General features: G+C 35.7%; 2 protein-coding genes across 13 annotated transcripts in view; one reads left to right on the top strand and one right to left on the bottom strand.

Annotated features, from left to right (window-relative positions):
- MRP (Multidrug-Resistance like Protein 1) overlaps positions 1–23,422 on the bottom strand; it is a 246,098-nt gene that overhangs the window by 122,766 nt on the left and 99,910 nt on the right. For 9 of the 12 annotated variants that reach the window (XM_069839445.1, XM_069839446.1, XM_069839447.1 and 6 more), the window contains exons 2-5: positions 9,416–9,509; positions 6,365–6,541; positions 556–681; positions 289–429 (exon numbers count right to left, since the gene is read on the bottom strand). In XM_069839445.1, coding sequence (XP_069695546.1) covers positions 289–429; positions 556–681; positions 6,365–6,541; positions 9,416–9,460 — 489 coding nt within the window. In that variant the 5' untranslated portion in view covers positions 9,461–9,509. Of the gene's footprint in view, positions 1–288; positions 430–555; positions 682–6,364; positions 6,542–9,415; positions 9,510–9,642; positions 9,752–23,422 lie in introns of those variants that run through there. The other 3 variants (XM_069839439.1, XM_069839438.1, XM_069839437.1) reach the window with 3 other exon arrangements.
- The window catches only part of LOC138709004 (PIH1 domain-containing protein 1-like), a 181,248-nt gene continuing 167,324 nt past the window's right edge, over positions 9,499–23,422 (top strand). Inside the window, exons 1-2 of the mRNA XM_069839448.1 lie at positions 9,499–9,650; positions 16,815–16,893. Of these exons, the coding sequence (XP_069695549.1) occupies positions 9,579–9,650; positions 16,815–16,893 (151 nt within the window). The 5' untranslated portion in view covers positions 9,499–9,578. The remainder of the gene's footprint in view (positions 9,651–16,814; positions 16,894–23,422) is intronic.

The following is a 23,422-nucleotide window of genomic DNA, read 5'->3' as shown; positions in this document are numbered from 1 at the left end:
TAGCCATAAGGCATATATGGAGAGATTCCAAGAAAAATCGCAATAGGGTCTTGACATATTTGCACAAATTCACGTGTAGAAGCTCAGTTATTAAAGACAAACAGATTTTTATTACTTGATCTGCAAATGTTCAAGACAAAATAGGACAACATTGGAATTAAGAAAAAAAAAAGTGATTTTGTGGTACTTAAAAAATTCACTTCTCTTGAATCAAGCAGTCAGTATGGAAACCACTTGTTTATTTAAGACGACACAATTATTTTTTATCATATTTCAACTTAAACTTACCTCATCATCTGAAACAACTGTAAGTTCATAACGATATTGCACTGCTCCACACAGCGCTAACAGAAGCCAAAATAGGAACAACAAACCCGACGTGCGCATTCCACGAACACGATTGTATGCAACCAACACCCCTGAGAAACACTGAAAGAGAGGGATGAAAACAAAGATAAATACTATATTTTGGTTGTACAACAGAAAATTAATCACCAAGCAATGTAACCACAATTTCTATAAACAATTCTAAGAATAAAGTACAAAAATACTTACAAATGTTATTATTTTAATTAAAGGCGTATAGAATTCAGCAGATGATATACTTTCACCATATGAACTCCGATGAATTGCATTTCCCAAATCTGCAACTGATATAACTGCAAGCACAGCTGTCAGTACCTAATTGAAATAATAAAAAAAAATATATTAAACTATCTACACAAAACAGAATCATTGCCAATACTTTAAAATATATTAATAAAAAACTAAAGGTATCTCCTTTTTTCCCATCTCTTTCACCGAGAAAGGACTCAAAGGCGTACACTGCAGTTTGAGGCTTATTGTGTTTAACACTCCTTTTCTGTGAATGATACTTGTAGCCGAATGACCGCACTCAAGGTACCTCCTTTACACATACCAGGAAGGTGCACATAGGGGCTTTGTGCTACAACTCCATGCTTTCACAACCCTGGGACTAAAATGAGGTGGTGTGGACAACACCACAAGTCCACACTCTGGCAATCTTTCTCACCAGGGAAAGATGCGATATAGTCATTGTGTTCATTTTTATTATACAGGCACATCAAACTGCTCACTTTTCTTTTATGTTTAATTACAGCATTGCTAAGGCTGTTAGGTAATAGTGCAACTGTCTTTTTTTACCTGCTCCAATTATAACAAAGGTACATTAGTTCTCTGCCAATAATCTCAGCATTTCCAAATGGCATATATTTGTCACCTCCACGTGGATAACTAACAATGTTGCTGAATTATCACTCCAACCAAAAGAATACGGCACCAAGTCTCTGCCAATAATCTTTCACCATTTCTAAATGGCATGTATTTGTCAATTCCAGTGTTACTAGTTCCTTTGCCACTCCAACCAAAAGAATAGGGCGTCAGGTCTCTGCCAATAATCTTTCAGCATTTCCAAGTGGCATGTATTTGTCACCTCCACGTGGATAACTAACAATGGTGCTAATTCCTTTCCGCTCCAATCATATGTGGATAACAGTGCAAAAGACACTTATCATAACACAAAGGAAGCCACATGTCTAATAAATGAATATGGCAACTATATTAAATTTGGTAGGAGAATGAGGAGACACTGGGATTGTTCTGGAAGTTTTAGCAACGAGAAAAATCCTACTACCACCCAGAATTGAACCGTGGACTTTCCAATCGTTGCTAAACAACTACAAAAATAGCTACAATGTAAATTGAAATTCTAAATACAGTATAAAGCTCACAAATCCAATAAGATATGTACAGTTAATCAAAAAAATTATCTGATATCGCCATTAACAAGATAACGAATTTAAAGTAATAATATTGATTCAACAGTATCATTTAAAAAAAAAAAACGAATTCACTGACAATGCAACCCTTCGACAAAACACATTTGTGGTTTAGAGTAATGTCTGGCTAACATGCTGGAGACCCAGAGATCAAGTCCCAATGTTGACCTATGTCCAAAAGTGTACAGAGGTTACACTTTTAGGATAATGAATTTTGATAATTCTGTCTTATAAAATTAAGCATAAACAGTCAAATTATATAACACTCTAAGATTGTATAATACAGTAGAATCTCGTTAATTCAAGCTAGGCTAATCTGAACAAAATTATTTTAAGAAAAAAACCAAATTTATTGTAATAGTACAAAGAAGCGAAAAGTCAAAATGTATAAATTCACTCAATTTCTTTTACTTTAAAAAATTATGAAAATAGCACATTCAAGGGTACTTACAACAATCAGTGTTTTCTGTACATAATTTACACATCTGTCATGCTCATAAAATCGGTAATTTTCTGTTGTAATGAAGTGAACCTGTTGGTTGTGGTTCTAAAAATAGCAACAGGGTACTCCCACCACCATCTCTCAGTGCTCGCAAATAGCATGCATTGCATTACAGGAAATATTTCGGTTAATTCGAAAATTTTGTAATTCGAATAGGTCTTAGTCCCAATTAGTTCGAATTAACGAGACTCTACTGTATGTTGGTAACAAAAGTTGCAGTTTGCTGTCTTTTTAGTTAGTGTCTTTACTGTACCTTCCTACTTCTGCCTCTGATTGAGGTTATGGCTGATATGTATGTACTCGTATGTATGTATTTATTTATTAACACTGCAATTAGGTATGCACCTGGTGGCAGTAATATATAATATACAATGACATAATAATTACAGCAATAAAATTACAATAATCACAGCAATAAATAACATAGATAAAATAAACGTAAAATTAATTCTAACCATTAATAAATAAATGCAATAAATCTAGGACTATAAATAAAGACTACGCTATAAAAAACGCCTACTATAAATAAACGTATACCTATCATACAGTATGTCTATTAAACCCAACTATTGTCAACTTAAGTAATTAAAAGTCACATTAATTAATCACATGTCACAACTTAGATAATCACACTGCACCTACAATTAAAATCTCAGTCCAATCTTTTCAACTTTTTTTTAGATGTGTTGATTTTGAGAGAACCACCTGAAAGATTGCAGCAGGTAAGCTGTTCCAATATATATATAGGTGCAAGAACCGCCCCTTGGGGAACTCCTATCCATTATCAGGCTCTACATCTCACTTGACAATACATGTCAGAGGAAGAACAATAAAATTGTTTCTATATATCTGAAGTCCGATTAGTGTAATATGTAGCTAATCAGCGATGTATGCAAATGGAGGGGGAAAGGAACTCACCTAGTTGCCTCCATAAGTTGATATCACTTCTGAGGTTCAGACCTATCTTTGGACAGTTGACTAAATAACAATACAACAAGAGTGAGCTATCTAGTGTTAACTACTCTAATTATATATGAATGATAAATACCAGAATATTGAGAACATTTATTTTTATTATGAACACAATGAAATTAAAAAAGACGGATATTTAATTAAATGTGCAATTACTATATTGGAGTGACATTCTGTAAAAATACTTGATGCTTGGGTTATTCATTTTTGATTAAGTACAGCAGATTCCACTTAACTGGACCATGTTGGGTCCATGCGTTTTGGTCCAATAACGCACCTGGTCCTCTTAACTGGAATTAGATACATATAAGTCCCTCTAAGCTTGATGCTAATACACTGCTAGTCCTACTAACCACAGAACCTATTACATGGAATCCACTGTATTTCTGAGTTTCTTGATAATGCAGTTATGGTGTTACTCAATGAATTGTGGAAACACGAGAATCATTAGCAATAAGATAAAAGAAAGAATATAAAATCGGCAATATTTCAGGACAGCTCTGATTTGTTGAAATTCAACAGATTCTTAAACTCTATTGTACATGAATGAAATGGTCTATTATTTTAATTAATTCATAGACGTGTTCCTCAACATTTACTGCTTGTTTCCTTGATCCAGCACCTCCTGGCTATATTAATACATCAACATTATCATTGCTCGGTATATTTAATACATTTCACGGCATATTTCCATGTCATGTAGGGAAGGTATATGACTCTGGAACATTTAATCATGTAATAGTCTCACATGTCCTCTGTTTAGATAAGTAGATGTGTAAGACAGAACTACTTCCGAGTTAGTTTTATCAGTAAAACGAAAATTAATGAACTATCACTCAAGTCGTAATAATGACTATTTACGAGTAGTCAGTGGAAGTTTAGTGGCATTGAATATGATAAGCAACTAACGTTAAGATAAATGGTGCTGGAACAAGGTTAAGAAACTATAACTCTTCTTCTGTTATTTTGAATGTACAAGAAACATATCATTAATGCATTACAACATTCATTCTAAAACAAAACAACATACTAAAACAGACAGAAAAAAGACAAACCAGGTTGGTCTCGAACCTGGAACCTCTCCATTAAAAATCCAACAGGACATCATTGATAGAAGTGAGAGATACTTTAGTTAAGGAGGCAGTAATCTGCAACCTTTGCTGATAATAACCCTACATACTTTAAACATGGAATAATCCAGCTATGCTAAACTTCATAGGCGTATTTCAACCAAAATAGAATAATAAAAATTGATAAACTCAGAAGCTTGCCCTCTCTCTATTAAAAGTGAGTTAATAAACGGGAAATGCAATATTTCAATTAAACACACACCCACCCTCTCATACACACATCCACCCACCCTCTCACACACACAAAACCTCCCACCCATTCCCCACACCCACATACCCACACACACACACCCAACCACCCATACCATCCCACCCTCCCCAAACACACACCCTACCACCCACCCTCCCCAAACACACACCCTACCACCCACCCTCCTCACCCACCCCCACACCCTCCCCCATCTACCCCCACACCCTTCCCCACCCACCCCCACACCCACACACCCACACTCACCTACACCTTCCCACCTCCCCCCACACACACCAACCACCTCCCCAACACCCACACCCTCCCGCTCACCCTCCCAAACACACACACCCCCATCACCCACCCTCTCACACACACACCCTACCACCCACCCACCTACCCTCACAAACACACACTCTCCCACTCCGCCCCATACACCCTCCCAACCCCTACACACACCAACACCCTCCAACCCACCCCCACACTCACCTACACACACACACTCCCACCCCCACACACACCCACACCTACCCACCCCCACACACACCCTCCCTCCCAATCATCCACACACACACCCACACCCACCCACCCGCACACTCACACTCTGACACCTCCACACACACTCACACCCTCCCACCCACCTTCCCCACACCCTCCCACCCACTCCCACACACACACACACACACACACACACACACACACACACACAGACTCAAAACCTCCTACCCCCTCCACACACCTACCCACCTCCCACATAAACACCCTCTCACCCCCCACACGCACACGCGCACACACACACACACCCACCCACACACCCTGCCACCCACCCTCTCACCAACCCCCCCCGCGCGCGCGCGCACGCGCACGCACACACGCACACACACACACACACACCCCTCCCACCCACACACACACACCCTGCCACCCACCCTCTAACCAACCCACAAACACACACCCACACCCTCCCCACATCCACCTTCCTACCCTCCCCCCCACACACACTCACCCACCCTCCCACCTACACACACGCACACACACACTCTCTCTCTCATACAGAGAGGCAGACAGACACACACAAGCACGTACGCACGCACACAAAAAAATCAGAGATCATTAATGGAACTTCGAGTTTCAAATCAATCACACAAACGTGTCTCAATGTCTCAAGAACAACGTATTTCACAAAAGAAAATATCTTCATCCATTACGGTCACATAAAAGAACGTGTGCACGCGCACGCACACACATACAAGTAACCAAACTCTGTCCACTGTTATGGAGTAATGTTTAGCAGGTCTGAATGTGAAATGAGTTACAAATTATGACTGCGGCAAGTGATCTGGTTGGGGTATTTCCCAGAGGTTTTCCTTCAACCAACTGAAGCAGAACTGCTGGTTAACTTTGGGCATTGGACCTCAGACTCATTTCACCATCATTTATTTCCATGTCATTATCTTCAACGCCATAGCCTAGCTTAAATTCACAGTGCAGCGTGATGTATATGTATAAGATCACAAATATCCATCGACAAATATCATTCACAGAACAAGAGTGATGAAGCATAATATGCCTCAGGCTGAAGTGCTAGCTTTCGGGCCTCTCATCCATATAGGGGGAGGAAAAAATCAAGCATTATTTTAAAACATACCAATTCACACATAATAGAATGTACCTTATCAAATTAAGAGTTAATTTTATTTCACTAACTTAATGCTCTCATGAGTAGGTAATTCCACTGCAATATATTAGACATAAAATTATATTTTACACTCACAAGTTTTGTTATATTCAGCCAGTTCCAAGGAATATTTCTTGTCTTGCTATGGAGGATGTAGTATGTCTCCAAAGGGGAGAAGACCCAGAGGAACAAACATGGTATCCATACTAAAATAGTATTTTGAAAACATATTGATAATTCTGGTTTGTCAGTGTACCATGTTTGGCTGGAATTCTGCAAGTAAATAAATAAACAAATAAATAAATAGTTCTTGAGCCAATATCAATACTCTCGCGTATGAAAATAAAAATTAATATTAAGCAGTACTGAAGCAATGGACCGAGACTAATAATTTTCGAATATCTTTACAATTGCGTTACCACATTAAGGTATAAAAGTAATTTCTAGGGAATGGATTCCTAGTTTCGTATCTATTTTGTTTGCTACGTCCTAGATTAAGCAGGCTAATTCAAATATCTCTATGTTTCATGTACACAGGATTCAATATTATTAACATTCTATAATTAGGCTATGACCTAAAATGCCTAAATGAACTATAAAGTCCTATAAATATATTTGTGCCTGAAAAGCGCTTTTTCAGTATTTTTCGTATATTTATTTAATAAAAACACCGGTACTAAAATGAAAAAAAATGTCACCCCCTCCCAAAAAAAAAAAACTACAAAAGTGCTAGGCCTATTTAAAAAGTAAACAATTCTCTTACAAATACTGCTGGGGCAAGTTCGTTCCATATTGGTCTTAGAAGGGGAGGGAAGAAGATTTTATCTAATTTCATGAAACCAAAGTTCATATGGAAAAGCCCATTCTAGTATAGAAGTGATGGTAGGTTGCTCAGGTTAGACGAGAACTTACAAATTAGTCTTCGCGTCAATGCACCCTCGTTATGCGAAATGAAACTGACCAATCACCTATAATTCTCTTTCACTAATAGAATACGAGTCTTCAGTAGCACTATTGTCAACACCAGTTCTTTGTACAAACCCAGAAACAAAATTCCACCTAAAATAGAATATTTACCAAAATTAAAATGATTAATTGTTAATTTTATATAAAGTCCAAAATTGGATTTTATAATGTCCTAAACTCTCTTTTTTAGCACCCAATAATCCGTTCCCTAGTAATTATGTCCCTGGCTACTAATCGAGTCATATATATCGTAAATGAAAGACAAATTGAGTGCTGTCATCAATTTTGCACTGAAATAAAGGTGGAAAGTTGCTGTGAAAGTGGAGGTCAGCAGAGAGGTGCAGGCAGGTAGGATCGCTCTGTCTAGGTGGAAGGTGTAGGCAACAGGGAAGGGCATATACATCTCATTTCTGTGGGTTTTCTTAGTAATCACAGAGAAAAGGCGAGTTATCGTAAGGTTGAATCAGGGACAGGTTAGGTTAGTTTAAGCTTTTAGTATGCTTTGCATATACTCACTTTTGTCTAAGAATTCACTGCCCCACCCAAACCCCTCTCTCCCACGCTATCCTGTAATGTCTTTGGTGGGAGTTCCTCGCTATCCACCTTTCTTTGGTAATGCTATTGTAAAAATTTACCTAATTTTATTAGACATTATGATTAGCCTACAGTCTCTAGATGAAAACTGCTGTCAGAGCAAATCTCGAACCTTTACCAGTACAGTAGAACTCCAATTATCCAGATCGATTTGGAGGAAAATACAAAAATTAATACTGTGCGGTAAATCGTGAGAAAGAGCGCGAGTCATCAATCTTCACGTGCCCTACTTGGGCACATTTACTTTAACGTACAATTTTAATAATACAATACATACATAATTACCTTTGTTTGCTTAGTTTTTATCAATGAAAATTGGGTTTTTATTTTATTAGACAAGTCTTAATTATTCCTAAGCTATATCCAATTATCCGGATTTCTGCATATCCGAATCGGCCCGATCTCTAATTAGTCCGGATAATTGGACATTTATAAATCTTAAAACATACTCCCCAAAAAGATTTTCTAAAACACCATTGTACAATTATCTTAAAATACTAAAAATAACAGATATATCTGTTTGTCGAATGCGCATCATCATGCTTACGAAAAGGTACTTTTCACTGCCAATAATTTATTTTGTGTGCACAAGGTTGTAATTTTGGAGTAAGAGGGAAAGGAAGGTAACAGTGTTCTGAAATTTATCCAGTAACTGCACCATTACCGCAAGTTCTGCCCATGTCCCTCCCTCTTAAGATGCATTTGTAGGATGGGGAAAGAGGAAGTTTTAAGGTAATGGAATCAATACTTTCGACTGAGAAAATATATTAGTAGGTACTTCTATACTTGTGCTGGTTGCACAGCCGTTCACGGACATCCTAATGTTTTTATCAATATTTTATATGTTTGTTTAATTTTTTCTGATAAAATGTCTGAACATATTCTCACAGTTGTAGAGAACAGAACTCGGAAAATAATCAAAATGAGACATTTTTTTTTTTTCAGAAAATGTAATCTATGAACGTATGTTGCATGTAATAAAGCCGTGACAAGAAATAAAGCCGTTTTCTGTACGTGCTATTCTGAGATAAGCAGGGAGTCAGGTATATTATTTTTACACTTTTAAAAAGTGTGAAAACTTGGTAGATTAATAACTTACATTTAATAACTACAGTAATGATCGAACTTTACATTTTTAAGGAGTCTCATATTGTCATATATGAACCAATAAGCTGAAAATCCTACACATCAGTGTGAAGATAATTTCACAGTTAGACCATAGCTTGGTCTATTTAGTAACGACCTTTTGTTTCGAAATGTCGAATATTTGTATGCATGAAAGTGACCTGAGCATAAAATGACCCTGAAGTAGGTTGAAATAAAAGATAGCTAAATAACCCAAAACTCCTGTTACAAGCTTACATTTTACCAACCGCAGTTTGGAAAATATGCACACTGTTTGAACTGTCACATGTGGTGAATGATTTGGGTCATGTAACATTACCTCTTTGACATGAAGGCAGTAGTATACCTTCCATCATTATTAATCGTTACTTATAATACACATTTGAATAATTCGAAATTACTTCTGAATAAGTTACCATCCAACAAATAATAAATCTATATACATAACAAGAGATAACTCACCCAAAATGTTGAGTTGCAGAATGCATCCAACCTTTCGCTCGCCATTTCCCATGGATACTATATTGCTGCGCTCTGCTGGCCGAAGTATCAACTGCTGAAACAAACAAAAGTGATGCAGTAGATCAGTTGTTTTAGTAGTGTTGTATATGGTTGTTTCGTTAACATGTCTTCAAACAAGAGTAGTGTTCTTCTAGAAGTTGATAGATCAATAATTGAAAACAACCTACTCATTCAGGTTAGTAAGTCAAAGATGTTTTTAGTTAAATTGACTTTACGAGTTCCCAATCTGCCACCCAAACCCTCCATGTTACCACTTTCGAGATACTCTAGCGATCCTACTGCAGCGATTCAAAACTAAGCATGAAACAGGCTTCGATAGCTCAGATGGCTCAGATAGGCTGAGTGCAGGCTACTCAAAGAATATTCTTATGCCTGCTAAGGTTTAGGCCTCCAGGGTCCGTTCTGAGATTGAAAAATGGCCTATAACCATCGTTTTTCGGGTCATTCCATACATACCTCGTACTTTTTTTTTATCTTTAATGATATGCTTGCTTGGAAAGCCACAAGTAGGCCTATCCTAGTGTACTCATTTCTTGAACATGATTGTGATATTTTAACTGATATTTACTACAGTCTGCTGCATTACTTGTTCTCAAGTCTTCTCTAATCTTTTTGTTGGAATAGTTTTATCTCTGCGTGTCACGCCACGTGGTATGAGAAATCGCATTTCTTGAGCGTCGAGTCTTTTTCTCATAATTCTTTCTTAGATTTAGGCATAGTATGTTTCAGAACCAAACATGACTAATTAGACTCTGCAGTGGTTTTGCTATCATTTTGTGCAATCTAAATTGGACATCTGTTGACATGTATTCCCCCCCCCCAAATGTCTTCTCATAACCGACTATGTCCGAACTTGCCCAAATATTTCCACGTATCAGTTCTAAAGGGAAACAACTCAAAATTGAGAGTTTCGAGAAAACTGCATTTTAAAGTTTCGTGTTGCTGTTAAAAATCCAAGGATCATAGCAATTAATTCAAATTTTATTAATGATATTTTTATATACAGAGTTGCACAGAAAAAAGTAGCCCGTCTCCCGTTTGAATGTGAATGCGATATTTTGACTGCTTGAAATTCCATTATCGTATTTACCATAAAATAACGAAATGAGTAAGTAGCTATAATAATGAACAATTTTATGCAACAATCGATTGTTGGCATTCTTCCTGTCAGTATTTCATCAGTCGTCAGTCGAACTACAACGTCTTTGGTCGAATTACACTTATCTGTTCGCATTCTGCAAAATGACATACCAGTACTCGATACAAGAAAGAGAGGAAATTGTGGAAGCATATGTGAGAACAGGTCACACAGGTTCGATTAAGGAAACACACGAAATTTTCAGGGACAAGTTTCCGGATAGAAGACAACCAGCAAAGAGAGCAATATAGGGTTTGGTCACAGTCTAATATATACAGTCACGAAGCTCAATACGTACTAAATATACATCCACAGATAGTTGCTAACCACTAGGATCGCTACTATCGCTTCATTACAGACAATGTGAAATAGTACCTGCACAGTCTATTGTTTCTAGTACTCTCATAAACTCAAACTTCGTGACTGTCTATACTAGACTGTGGTTTGGTTAAAAAGTGGCGCGCTACGGGATCTTTGAAAAATGTATCTGTGGAAGTGTACCTGAACATAATTAGACGTGCACAGGTGTGTATTAATGCTGCAGAGAGCCACTTCCAACATCCTCTATGAAAGGTGAGTCCTTTTCAGCACTTCGCTTTTGTATTTTTCTTCTGTATTTATCTATACTTACACGGGCTACTTTTACCTGCGCCACTCTGTATAATACCTAAGTTTCAATTAGAGTGATGTTAATTGCATTTTTTTTTTACAGAAATATGAAACGTTAAAATGCAGTATTCTCAAAACTTTAAATTTCGAGTTGTTTGTCTTTTGAACTGACACAGAGAAGTTCTTGCCATGCTGACAATATTATGCGCACCACGAATTCTTCTAAATTATTGCACAATGTGCCAGTCAGTTCACTCGAAAAAATATTATTATTATTATTATTATTATTATTATTATTATTATTATTATTATTATTATTATTATTATTATTGTCCCGCACCGTGGCGTCGCGGTCTAAGGCATCCCGCCTAGAACTCGCGTTACGGAATGCGCGCTGGTTCGATTCCTCGTGGGGGAAGAAATTTCCTCATGAAATTTCGGCCAGTGTATGGTACCGGTGCCCACCCAGCATCGTGATGCACTTGGGGAGCTACGATAGATAGCGAATACCAGCTATAACGGCTGGGGTGATCATCGTGCTAACCACACGTTACCTCCATTCTGGTTGGATGATCGTCCACCTCTGCTTCGGCATGTGGGCGTGAGGCCAGCAGCCGACTGGTCGGTCTAGGCCCTTCACGGGCTGTAGCGCCACGGATAAAAAATTATTATTATTATTATCATTATTATTATTATTATTATTATTATTATTATTATTATTATTATTATTATTATTATTATTATTGAAGACTAGCCATGCCCTTGGCTTCGCTGCACTTGTTAGAAATAAATATTTCTTGACTTAAGGGGGGAAACGGGTGAAATTTTGGTCATTTTCAGTCAAAAATCGCATTTTCGTCTTGTGAAAAATGAATCAATAATCTCTTATTTATAAACTGTTAAAGTTTCAATGCTCTGCGGCGCTTTAAAGTATAAAAATTACGCAATATACTGCATAAATGGCCGCACCCTTGAACTTTAATTCCATACAAATTTTACAAGCTGTTTTCTCACTCTTTTTTTTCCAACACATTTCGTTAGGTTCAAAGTGTAAAGGCTCTAGCAATTTTTACTGCATTTTCTATATACTGTGGTTAACAAAACAGAGTACCGGTATCACTTTCTTGATAAACTGAATACTTTCGAAATTAAGAAATAACACATATTTAGTGGACACTAAAAATTTAAATTTTGAAGTTGCATATATAGGCTATCAATTTTCTCTCCTATTTAGAGATTTAAAAATAAAATTCTGGATACGTTTCTTTTCTAACCATATCTTAAATGCTATAAAAAAAAGAGTGATGCATGAAACTTAAATTTTGTAACAGAAGATAGATTTTGAAAATATGCCAATTATTATTTTTAAATTTGAATTACTCAAAAACCATTCGTATGATCATAATGAAATTTGTATGCAAGAATAGTTTCAGCAATGGGATGAAGCGTATGCCTACAAAATATGAAGTCTCTACCTTAAAAATTGTATAAAATATAAATTTCACCCATCACCTCCCTTAAATCTATTATATTTTCAAATACAGCTTTGTAATTACTTAGTAAACAATAACTTACTATACCTATATTTTAGATCGTTTGCTCCTGAATTATTTTCAGAGTTCTATTTAAAACTATGGATTTAACTGTTACTTTCAAGCAATGCTTTCTGGAGTTGTTCAATCAATTCTACTTTTAAGCTTGGTACTACAGTATATTAGACCTAACAGTCAATTGGTCAGCGTCTGAAACAAAATATACTTGCAAGAACTGAGGGTTGTTACTTTCAGCTGGAAGAAGACTTCCAATTAATCCAGACCTAAGCAATTTACACATTCTTAAGTTTAAAACTAAAGTGAAAATGTATGTATGATATTTGTTAAATGTATTATTATTTTAAGTGTTACTAGCATTATATGTTACTAATATTTATTGTATTTATCTGATGCATGTAACCTATAAGATAAAACATAGTAATAAATATAAATAGATCATTTTCTTAATTAATAACAGTGTATATTTCCAATAAATGATTTCTTAGCATCGCCATAGATACACTTGACTGTACTTGTCACTATCTCATCTCTGTCACTAGAGAGTTCTTGAAATTTATATTTTCCCCGCCATTCATACAATATTTTGATATGATACCTCTTGCACAAAAGGGGAGATCTATAACTTAAACTTGATTAATATATTTCAGTATTATTTGTATTTATCCTGGTAATAATGAACAGTTTGACTCGTAGACATTTTGTTTTTCAGCATTAACTTCCCATGATTGTATGAAAAGATTCGAAGAGAACGTCAGAATGTAGACTTTCGGCTCCCCCCTCCTACCAATAATGCATAACACAATGTCAATACGGCGGTTGCTGTCGTCTGCGATACGACGAACTTTTTTGTTGATTTTCGAGTTTCGTTTTTTTTCTGGTTATTATATGCTTATTTAAGTTGTGTTAACTCTCGCTAAGTGGTTTTATATTTTATTTTATCAGTCTTAGTATTTATTGTATTATTGTCAATATTTTGTTTTATTATTATTATTATTATTATTATTATTATTATTAATTTGTATTACTATCTTTGTATTATCTCCGTCACGGTTATTACTATTATTATTATTATTATTATTATTATTATTATTATTATTGTTATTTCTATCATTAACATTATTAGTGATATCTGTAAAATTGATGTAGACTTTACTGGACTGTACCCGAGCACGAGCATATGCTCATTTCGGGTATCTATTCACATGTACCATTTCAATTATAAATTGTGAATAAATGTGAAATGTGAATGTGAATTAAATGATAAGCACAGTCTACTATATACAGTCACGAAGCTTGAGTTTTGAGGGTGCTAGAAACAATAGACAGGACTGTGACGGTACTATTTTGCATTGTCTGTAATGAGGCTATATTAGCGATCCTAGTGGTGAGCAACTACCTAATGTTTGCATATTTACTACGTATTGAGCTTCGCGACTGTATATACTAGACTGTGTGATAAGCCTCTGTTTGAAAGTTAAATATTCGCATAAAATTGACTACAGTCGGTGACTCAGGAGAAGACGAGCGCGGAGTAAGGAGAAAGGGTGATTAATAGATAATGTTATGTTACGACAGTAGTGAAACACTTGTACTACTAGCATGCGGAAATAATGTTTCCGCTTACTAGTAGTACAAGTATTACACGTGTTGTTGCAACATTATCTATTATCCACCCTTTCTCCTCACTCCGCACTCATCGTCTCCTGAGTCATCGACTATACATGTATTTCTTTTGCACCAAACAATGTCACTTGAAATAAGGTGTTGTACTGTCTTATATTATTTAAAAAGTGTGTTGATCACGGATCTACTCCTATAAGTAAGTTAAGTGGTTGCGGAGGCTCTTGCACCTTAGGAGGAACAATTTTTCCAACAACGCAACATAACCTGTTTTGGCTCATTGCCCAATTTTTTTGCATTGCATTTATTGCATAGTTTATTCATTTTACCTATTAATTTTTTTTTTAATTTCTACATCCGGCCAGAGGCCATTTTCCGAAAAATATTTCTGTTTTTCAGGTTTTCAGTTTTCTGTTTACTAACTAACACTAACGCAACACCCATGCCCGAGGCGGGACTCGAACCCACAACCCTTCGGACCAAGCCGTAGAGTCATTCCGTGCCTCTGCGGCTTGCGCCACCCGGGTCGGCCACCTATTTGAACTAGTGTTGTGGCATTTAATCGATTAATCGATCAATTTGTCCACACCTGTGGAGTAACGGTCAGCGCGTCTGGCTGCGAAACCAGGTGGCCCGGGTTCGAATCCCGGTCGGGGCAAGTTACCTGGTTGAGGTTTTTTCCGGGGTTTTCCCTCAACACAATACGAGCAAATGCTGGGTAACTTTCGGTGCTGGACCCCGGACTCATTTCACCGGCATTATCACCTTCATATCATTCAGACGCTAAATAACCTACATGTTGATACAGCGTCGTAAAATAACCCAATAAAATAAAATAAAAATCGATCAATTTCTGTTGTAACATTAATCGATCAAAATACTTAATCGAATAATCGAGTCGATTAAAATTAATCGATTGTAGTTGATATTAATTATTATTTTGTTAATACAAATTCTAAAAATTCCGACAACATTCCTCTCTCGGAAATTGCTTACGTAAAAGCACAAAGATGGAAATATGAGGACAGTGACCTAGTCTATCTCTATTGAAAGTTGAAACACAATGCGAAACCCTTATTAAGTTATATAGTTTTCCAAGAAAACTTCCACCTTGTTGTCAGCTCATCTTCTTAGCATATGAAATACATCCCTTTCTGGGATTCGTTCCCCTCATCCCTTACAAAGTCTACACTGTGTGCAAGTGAGAGCGTAACTATCTTCTTCTCTTTCTAAAATGTGGTAATTCTATTACAATAGGGGCCAGTCTTCTGTTTTGACCGCTGTACTTTTGCAGTTTCTGTACTGAGTTTGTATATGACAGTTGTGTGTTTAGTTTGATAAAGAAAAAGAAATCAGTTTTCTGTGGTCTGTGAAAAGTGTAAACTCCATTATGTCATATGAGAATTTGAGAGGTAAATTCGGTGAAACGTTTGGATTTAAATTGAACTATCGTGGAGAAGTGCTTGACAGAAAAAAAGTTTTTTCGTGTTTAGTGATGCAGGAAACATTGTTACTTAACGTAGACCGGCACTTAATTCGGAGCATGTGAATGCACTCACATATTTAAAATCATGGATGAAGCAGTATTAACTAGGTGAGTCTTTATACTTTTTGTTATTTATGTTTGTCTAAAAAATTCCAGGAGAAATTGACACAATAAATTATAAGCCTCTAATAAATATGTTAGTAAGTAATTAAAATAGTTGTTTTGTAATATAACGATACAATATATCTATACAGATATGCAACATTTAATATTTATGCTTATCACCGAACACAAGTTAAATTTAACAATAGTGTGTATTACAGTATATAAAAACATTTTTTCAAATCGATCAAATTCAAACAGTCAATCGATTAAATATTTTGATCGATCAACAACACTAATTTGAACACATTTAAAATGAGCATAACCAAATATTTGAATCATAATGGAATGCTAAGCTAATATACTATTGAATGAATGAATAGCCGATTTGTCCCTGTACTATTACTGCATACTAAATGCATTCTCGTTGTTCGTTAATTCTTCGAAAACGTTCGGCGCTGTTTCCTCTTTCTCGAGCCTGGTAAGTTCGAACTCTGTTATCGGCAAGTCAATCAAAGCGTTCGATGCTAGCTTCCTGTGGTCCAGTGTTGTTTTGAAGTTACGAATAAATTCAGAAATGTTGACGATTTTGAAACGTAATCCGATTAGGATTAGCGAACTTCGAAGGCAGGTTATGTTAAAAAAAAATCTTTATCACCTAATTTTTAAATTGCCTAATTCCAAGCCCTTCTCATTTTCACAGGTTAAAACTACGTATTTCAAATTACGAATTTATCAGTTGCTTACAAAAGGTCATAGTCTACGCACAGGTACATCCAGTATTACTACTTGTATGCCTTCCACCCCCTAAAATATAGCGTATTGTTTCAGAACAACGATGAACTGGAGGAACTATTCCCAACACAGCAAAGAGGAGATGTCCGCTGGAAGATGGTGATACCTACTCCAGGTCAGTGCTGTATAATCTCATTTTTCAAGATATAATAATACAATGATATTTATGGACAGGTAAGATATCTCCATATTTGAGTTGAAAGGTTGAAAGTAAATACAATTTGTTATACATCCCTATAAAATTCAGAATGCTTTCATATTTACTTTGCATTCGATTGCATTGATATTTATTACAAACCTACATAGAACTTGTCCTACCCCTGAAAGTAAGTGATGATTAGAGCTACAAATTTTAGGTGCAAAATTTTGAACAAAAAGGTGTCTTAATTTAGTTGGAAAAGGTGCAAATTTTAAATGCAAATATTCATTACAATCTGTACCAAAACCATTTACATTACGTCATATAAGGACACAAAATTCCTTGAATAAGCATAAGTTTCATCCTTTTTGGTGAAAACGTCAACTGACTGACCTACAGTTGGGGTTCAGCCAATATTTATTTCAAAACTTCACTCGTACAGTAAATAACAAATAACGAGTACAGAAAGTAGGCTTGGATTAATATCCCATCTTGTTTCTTGCTTCCCAACAATATCGTTCCCACTAATTGACACCAGTTAAAGCAGGACAAATTTTAATGTGATGTCGGTCCATTTCTTTTTGCTGTTTACACAGGCATCTTCAATCAAGATGGTTCAGCCAATATAGCAGATGATATTGACAAGGAGAGGAAAAGAATTCATCTTTCGCCAGTGAAAGAGAAAGCTCGAATTCTTTTCTTCCTATTCAATAGCTTCCGTCTAACGTTGGTGCGATGAAGCGAAAATTAATTTGTGGACATTTTGCCTAATGGGAGTTCATTTGAGGTGCAAACTAATTTGTGAACATTTTGTCTAACGGGAGTTCATTTGAGGCGCAAACTAATTTGTGGACATTTTGCCTAACGGGAGTACATTTGAGGCGCAAACTAATTTGTGGACATTTTGCCTAACGGGAGTTCATTTTAGGCGCAAACTAATTTGTGGACATTTTGCCTAACGGGAGTTCATTTGAGGCACAAACTAATGTGTGGACATTTTGCCTAACGGGAGTTAATTTGAGGCGCAAACTAATTTGAAAGCTTTTGCCAAACAAGACTGCAGTGAAGCGAAAGTAATGTGATACCACACTAAAAACAGTAAATTCTAATAAAAAACGTTCAGAAAGCTGTAGATTTGTCCATTTATTTAAAAAAAATTAACAGTAGAATAGTAGATTAAGGTGCCTAAATGGTGTATTTAACAGTAGTTAGAAGCACTTGTCAAGCTGCACATATTCGGTTTTCCTTGTTCAATTTTTATAGAAATAAAATGCGGCAGAGGAGCCACAGAAAGGGAGGAAAAATGTTAAAAGGTACAACCAAAGCACAGTTATGAGTGTTTATTTTATGTTTTCTTTGCAAAAGAAGTCAATTTGGGCATTTTAATACTAAAAAAAATTAAGGTGCAGCACGTAAAATCCCTAGCTGTAGTGATGAGAAGTCAACCTGCTTAGAAGCGAAAATTTCGAAATACGTTTCTTTGATACAGATTTAAGTAAATTAAGTTCTGTAAACGAGAAGTGAAGTAGCGGCTGTTCACAACGGACTGTCGTAATTCTTTTATCGTGTTCTCTGTAAATAACTAATAAATATATGAGAATTTCAGACATACATTTTTAAGTGAAAGCGACAGGATAATTATAGGCCTACTACTGAGTCCGTATGTGACGCGCGGATCGTACAGAAACGTTGCCTCCCACATTGTGTTTATCGTACGAGCCAAAGTTCAATGCAATTATCGGGCGTTGCATGTGTGCAGTTCACCTCAATCTAGTGTGAGCTACTGAAGGGATTATTCATTCGTGCGTATTGTACTGTAGGGTCTTGTGTTTTTTAATAATTTTTTGATAACACTGAAGGTATCACTCTTTCGTACGTAACGTAGAGCAGGCTATTCTGTCTTTTTGTAATTGTTTGAAAACACTGAGGGTATTACTCATTCTTGCGCAGTGTAGTGTAAGCTAACTTACATTTTTTCTGATTGTTTGAGAATGGTATATCGCATATTGCAGCGAGTTTTATAATTTTAAGTTAACAGTAGCCTATACAAAAAATTCGAAGAAAATATCTACAAGTCTTTTCGAACATTTCGCAAGAACAGATTAGTAGGCTATAGAATAATATTCGGAGGTGTAAAAAATGTATTGAAGCAGGAGGACACTTTGAACATCTCATGTGACGCAGATAATATGCACTCGTATTTATTTTAAAGTTCTTTATAAACATTTTCCCCGCTAAACAAGTTTACCGTAGAAACGACGGCCGATTTCTCCAATGATTTGTTACAGTTTCATAGAGTAGTCCCTAAAATTTCAGGAAATTGTGGGAACAGAAAATTGTGAACCGTCTGTCCTCACGGACTTTTTCGTCGACTTTATGCAACAAATTCACGTCGCGCCTCATTATGCACGTCCTGTCATTCCTCACTGAACACACTTCATAACCATGGTATTAGGAATTCCGGATTAGTCACTGGATTTTTACCATAAGTTACATTTCACTTATCAGTGTGTTATTATTTCACAATCGGGGAGCTGTTGAGTTGTCTTAAACGTGTTTAACGCACAATAAAACTGAACATGTAACATGAATTTCACCAATTGGCATCTGAGGCTTGATACCGGATAGAGGATGTCTCGATAATACGCGAGAGATATAGCCTATGTCGTCGCTGCGCCTCCAAAATCTACTATGTGCTACTTTCGGTATAATTTCAATCCTTATATGCATTCCAATGTACACCAGTTTTCTTCAGGATACCTATTAGTTTATTCCAATTCACTCTGTCAAATGCCTTTTCCAGGTCCACAATACTACACACACTTCTTTCGCCGATTGTTCGCAGCAGTCCAGTTGCATCTATCGTACCTTTTCCCTTCCTGAAGCCAAACAGCTCTTCTTTCAACTCTCCTTATATCTTAGAATATAAACTTTTAATTTACTAGACGTCGATTGAGCATTCACAGGAGAATCTTTCCCGAGTGCGATATTAGGGTTATAGCACAATCTAGTATATACTGTCACGAAGCTTGAGTTGTGAGGGTGCTAGAAACAATGGACTGTGCTGGTACTATTTCGCATTGTCTATAATGAGGCGATATTAGCGATCCTAATGGTTAGCAACTATCTATGGATGCATATTTACTACGTATTGAGCTTCGTGACTGTATATACTAGTCTGTGGTTATAGCCTGACCTCATTATAGGTCTTTATTGGAATTATTTTTCTTCGGTATTTATCAGCAACACTGTCTCCGTTGCCATTCGACTTTCTCATATATTTCGTTGCATAATGATAGAATTTCCTTCTTGTCTTCACCCAAGCATTTCACCAATTCAATCGGAATTCCTTCAACTCCTGTTGCTTTCCCATTCTTCATTTTCCTAAGCGCTAGCTCAGCTTCTTCCCTTAGAATAGAAAATCGTTTTTAGTCTTCTGATACGGCTGTTTTATCTTCTATAACCAGAGTCGGGTATTTATGGAGATCGCGAAAATCACGACATAATAGATGTGCAATAGACTTTTTGCTAATCTGTACGAATTAAGTGATTCTGATTAATAATATGCGGATAAAACAATCGCGAAGAATCGCGAAATAGAGTTCTAACAGCGAAATATAAACATATTCGCGAATTATTACTATTGCGTTGTTTTATAGCGAATTGCATATTCTGAGTTTTTTCGGATTTTTTTTCACTGGAATTTGTTATATATCCAAGTAGCCTACATTACATGGTATTCCAGGTGTTACGTTAGTTAACTCAAAAGACGGAGAATTCAACATTTCACTAATAATTTGAAAGTGTTAATTTTAGGCTTGCAAGTTTTTTTTTTTTTCGTTTTTAATGAATGTGTTAAATACAGTTTCAATCCAACAAATATTGTTTATTGGCCATACCGCACCTTTACCAGAATCCAACGAACATTTAATGTTAATTATTTGGAAAGTAATATTCATACTGAGTTAATACTCCAATTCCAAAATAATAAAATTGTATTTTCCAAAATTTCCATTAATCTCCGCCAAGAGTACAAATCAATCTCCAACAGTCTCCGTCGTCACCAGTATTAAAAAACACAAATGATAGAATTAATCTCCATAAATACCTGCCCCTTTCTACAGGAACATCACTTTATTTTTACCAACATTTTTAACATTAACCTGGCTATACTCGGAAATACTGTTGCCCCCTTCCATTACAGGAGTTTGGTGTTGCTAGTGCAATATGTAAACAAATCATTTTACTAGGTATAGGAGTAGTGTATCCATTTATGTTGTAGGGAAATACGATATTACGATTTTTAGTTTGATGATCACTTTTACGGAATTATCAAAATACGGTAGAGTAGTAACATTTTTTTTTTTCAAAAACTCAACTTTTCAGGCGGCTATGTTCGTTATGTAATGTCCACTTTATTTAGCATATTAATTATTGGTGTTAACATAAAATATAGAGAGTGCATTTAAATTGAGGGGGTCATAAGTAAAGGGCTGTAAGTGCACTTAAGTTACTTTTGAGAAAATGGGGTTTACATATTTAAGCTTTCGTAAAATCGGTGAAATGTTTATTTAAATTTTAATGTGTGATGCGATTAAAATATCCCTTTGCCACTAAAATTTTAGATACTTTTGCTTACACTGGATGCACTTAACTCATGTTATTACAAATGTCACTAGCATTCCTTTGCTTCCAGCCACCTCAATTCAAAATAAGCTAATCTGAATGTTTAAACAATTTGCTGAAAATGGTTGCCGTTCATTACAATGCAGGCTTCAATTCTTTACGCATATTATTAAAACATTTTGGAGCATATTCTCTGAAATTGAATTTATCGTTTCTTGAATATAATTTTTTAGTACGATATTATTAATATAGGTTCTTTCTTCTATAGAAAACGCAACCATATTTATGAAACACACTATACACTGCAGTGTTTACTTCACTGCTTGAAGACTTCGAATGCAACAGCGGCCGTAAGTTTGTGTGTCTGACGGGAGCAAGGACATTAGTGAAGGGGTGGGAGTGAAGTACATTCAGAAATGCAGGTACAATAAAAATGCAAGTAAAAATAAAATGATGTCCCTGTATAACTAAGTTATATGGATGATTCTCTGTATCATATAGCTGTTCTACATATTTCATCCATCTGATCAGTATTCCTTGTTTGTCTATTGTTTCATTGCCAATTTCATCTTCTATCAACCACATGGATTTCCTGTTCATATTTGTGAAATCCAAACATTTTACTTCAGTGTCATAATTTAGCTTACAATTTGTCGTGCTGCTGACATATTATTGTAAAATGAAACTTCCAGGCCCCAGTTACGTAAGATAATTTATTATACTAATTACGTAAGGAATTTATCTTATTGCTTTATTTTATCACGCGGTTATGCAGTCACGTTAATAAAATCAAAAGCTGTCAAAGTCAATTGCTTGCTGATTCATCGTTTGCTGAATAAAATTAAATTTATCCCTCATATAAATACGCACTGCAATGAGTATTGGTCGGAATTTTTACTTTTTCCTTATCTTCTGAAAGTGTGTAATTTTTCAAATTTTCGCTAATCGTACATTTACTCAAGTTATAACTCAATCAGCAATACTGGAACTTTTTTCCCCCTGTATTCGTAATCTTTACAATCATATTTAAAATATTAAAACTTATAAATATTTTATTTATTTCCTCTTGTAACCATTACAGGTTGCCATTGACAAAGTGTACCATTATACAATAAATAGAGAGTAAATGCCTTGAGGCTTAATGAAACATTGTTGTTACAGTGAAAAATAACAATTTGAAATAGATTGTAACACATAATAATATACGAAGTAACGTCAAGAAGATGCGAATTAAAGTCATGGTCCATATGTATGATGCTTGAAAATAGCTATTGATCCTTTGAGTGTTGCAATTGTTAGATCTCTTAAAATATCTTCATGCAGGCCAAAAGATTTACAGAAGTCGACTAGGAACCGGGGTATGGTCCCACGGGCTCCTATCATTAGTCTCGTAATGACGATATTGCTTATTAATAGCATTATGTACACAGGCAAATGTAAGGATTTGAGATGAAAAGTATTTTTCCATTTTAAAAATATTCTCTTCGAATTTTAATGTTGTAATAGGAAAGGTGAAAAATAAATTAGGAAAGAAGTGAAATGAAACATAAGTCAGAGTAAGCTGTGTGATTTTTAATGTTATTGAAAGTTTTAAGCTTCTAATTCTATACACTGTATTTTAATTTTAATGTTTTCATTGAATCTAAACGCTCAAGTGCTGGTAATTACTTAATTAGTAACCAGATGGAGGATAAAATATCATAACAGCAGTTCCTTTCTTTATACGTTTAACCTCATTTCTAGGTCTTTTTTAAATTGGTTATTTTACTGCGTTTTTTCAACTGCTATGGTTATATAGCGTCTGAATGTGATGGAAGTAATAATGCCAGAGAAATGAGTCCAGAGTCCAAAGACGAAAGTTATCCAGCATTTGCTCTTA

The sequence above is a fragment of the Periplaneta americana genome, chromosome 11 (genome assembly GCF_040183065.1).
Source record: "Periplaneta americana isolate PAMFEO1 chromosome 11, P.americana_PAMFEO1_priV1, whole genome shotgun sequence".
Lineage (NCBI taxonomy): Eukaryota > Metazoa > Arthropoda > Insecta > Blattodea > Blattidae > Periplaneta > Periplaneta americana.
This window is presented reverse-complemented; position numbering and strand designations above follow the sequence as displayed.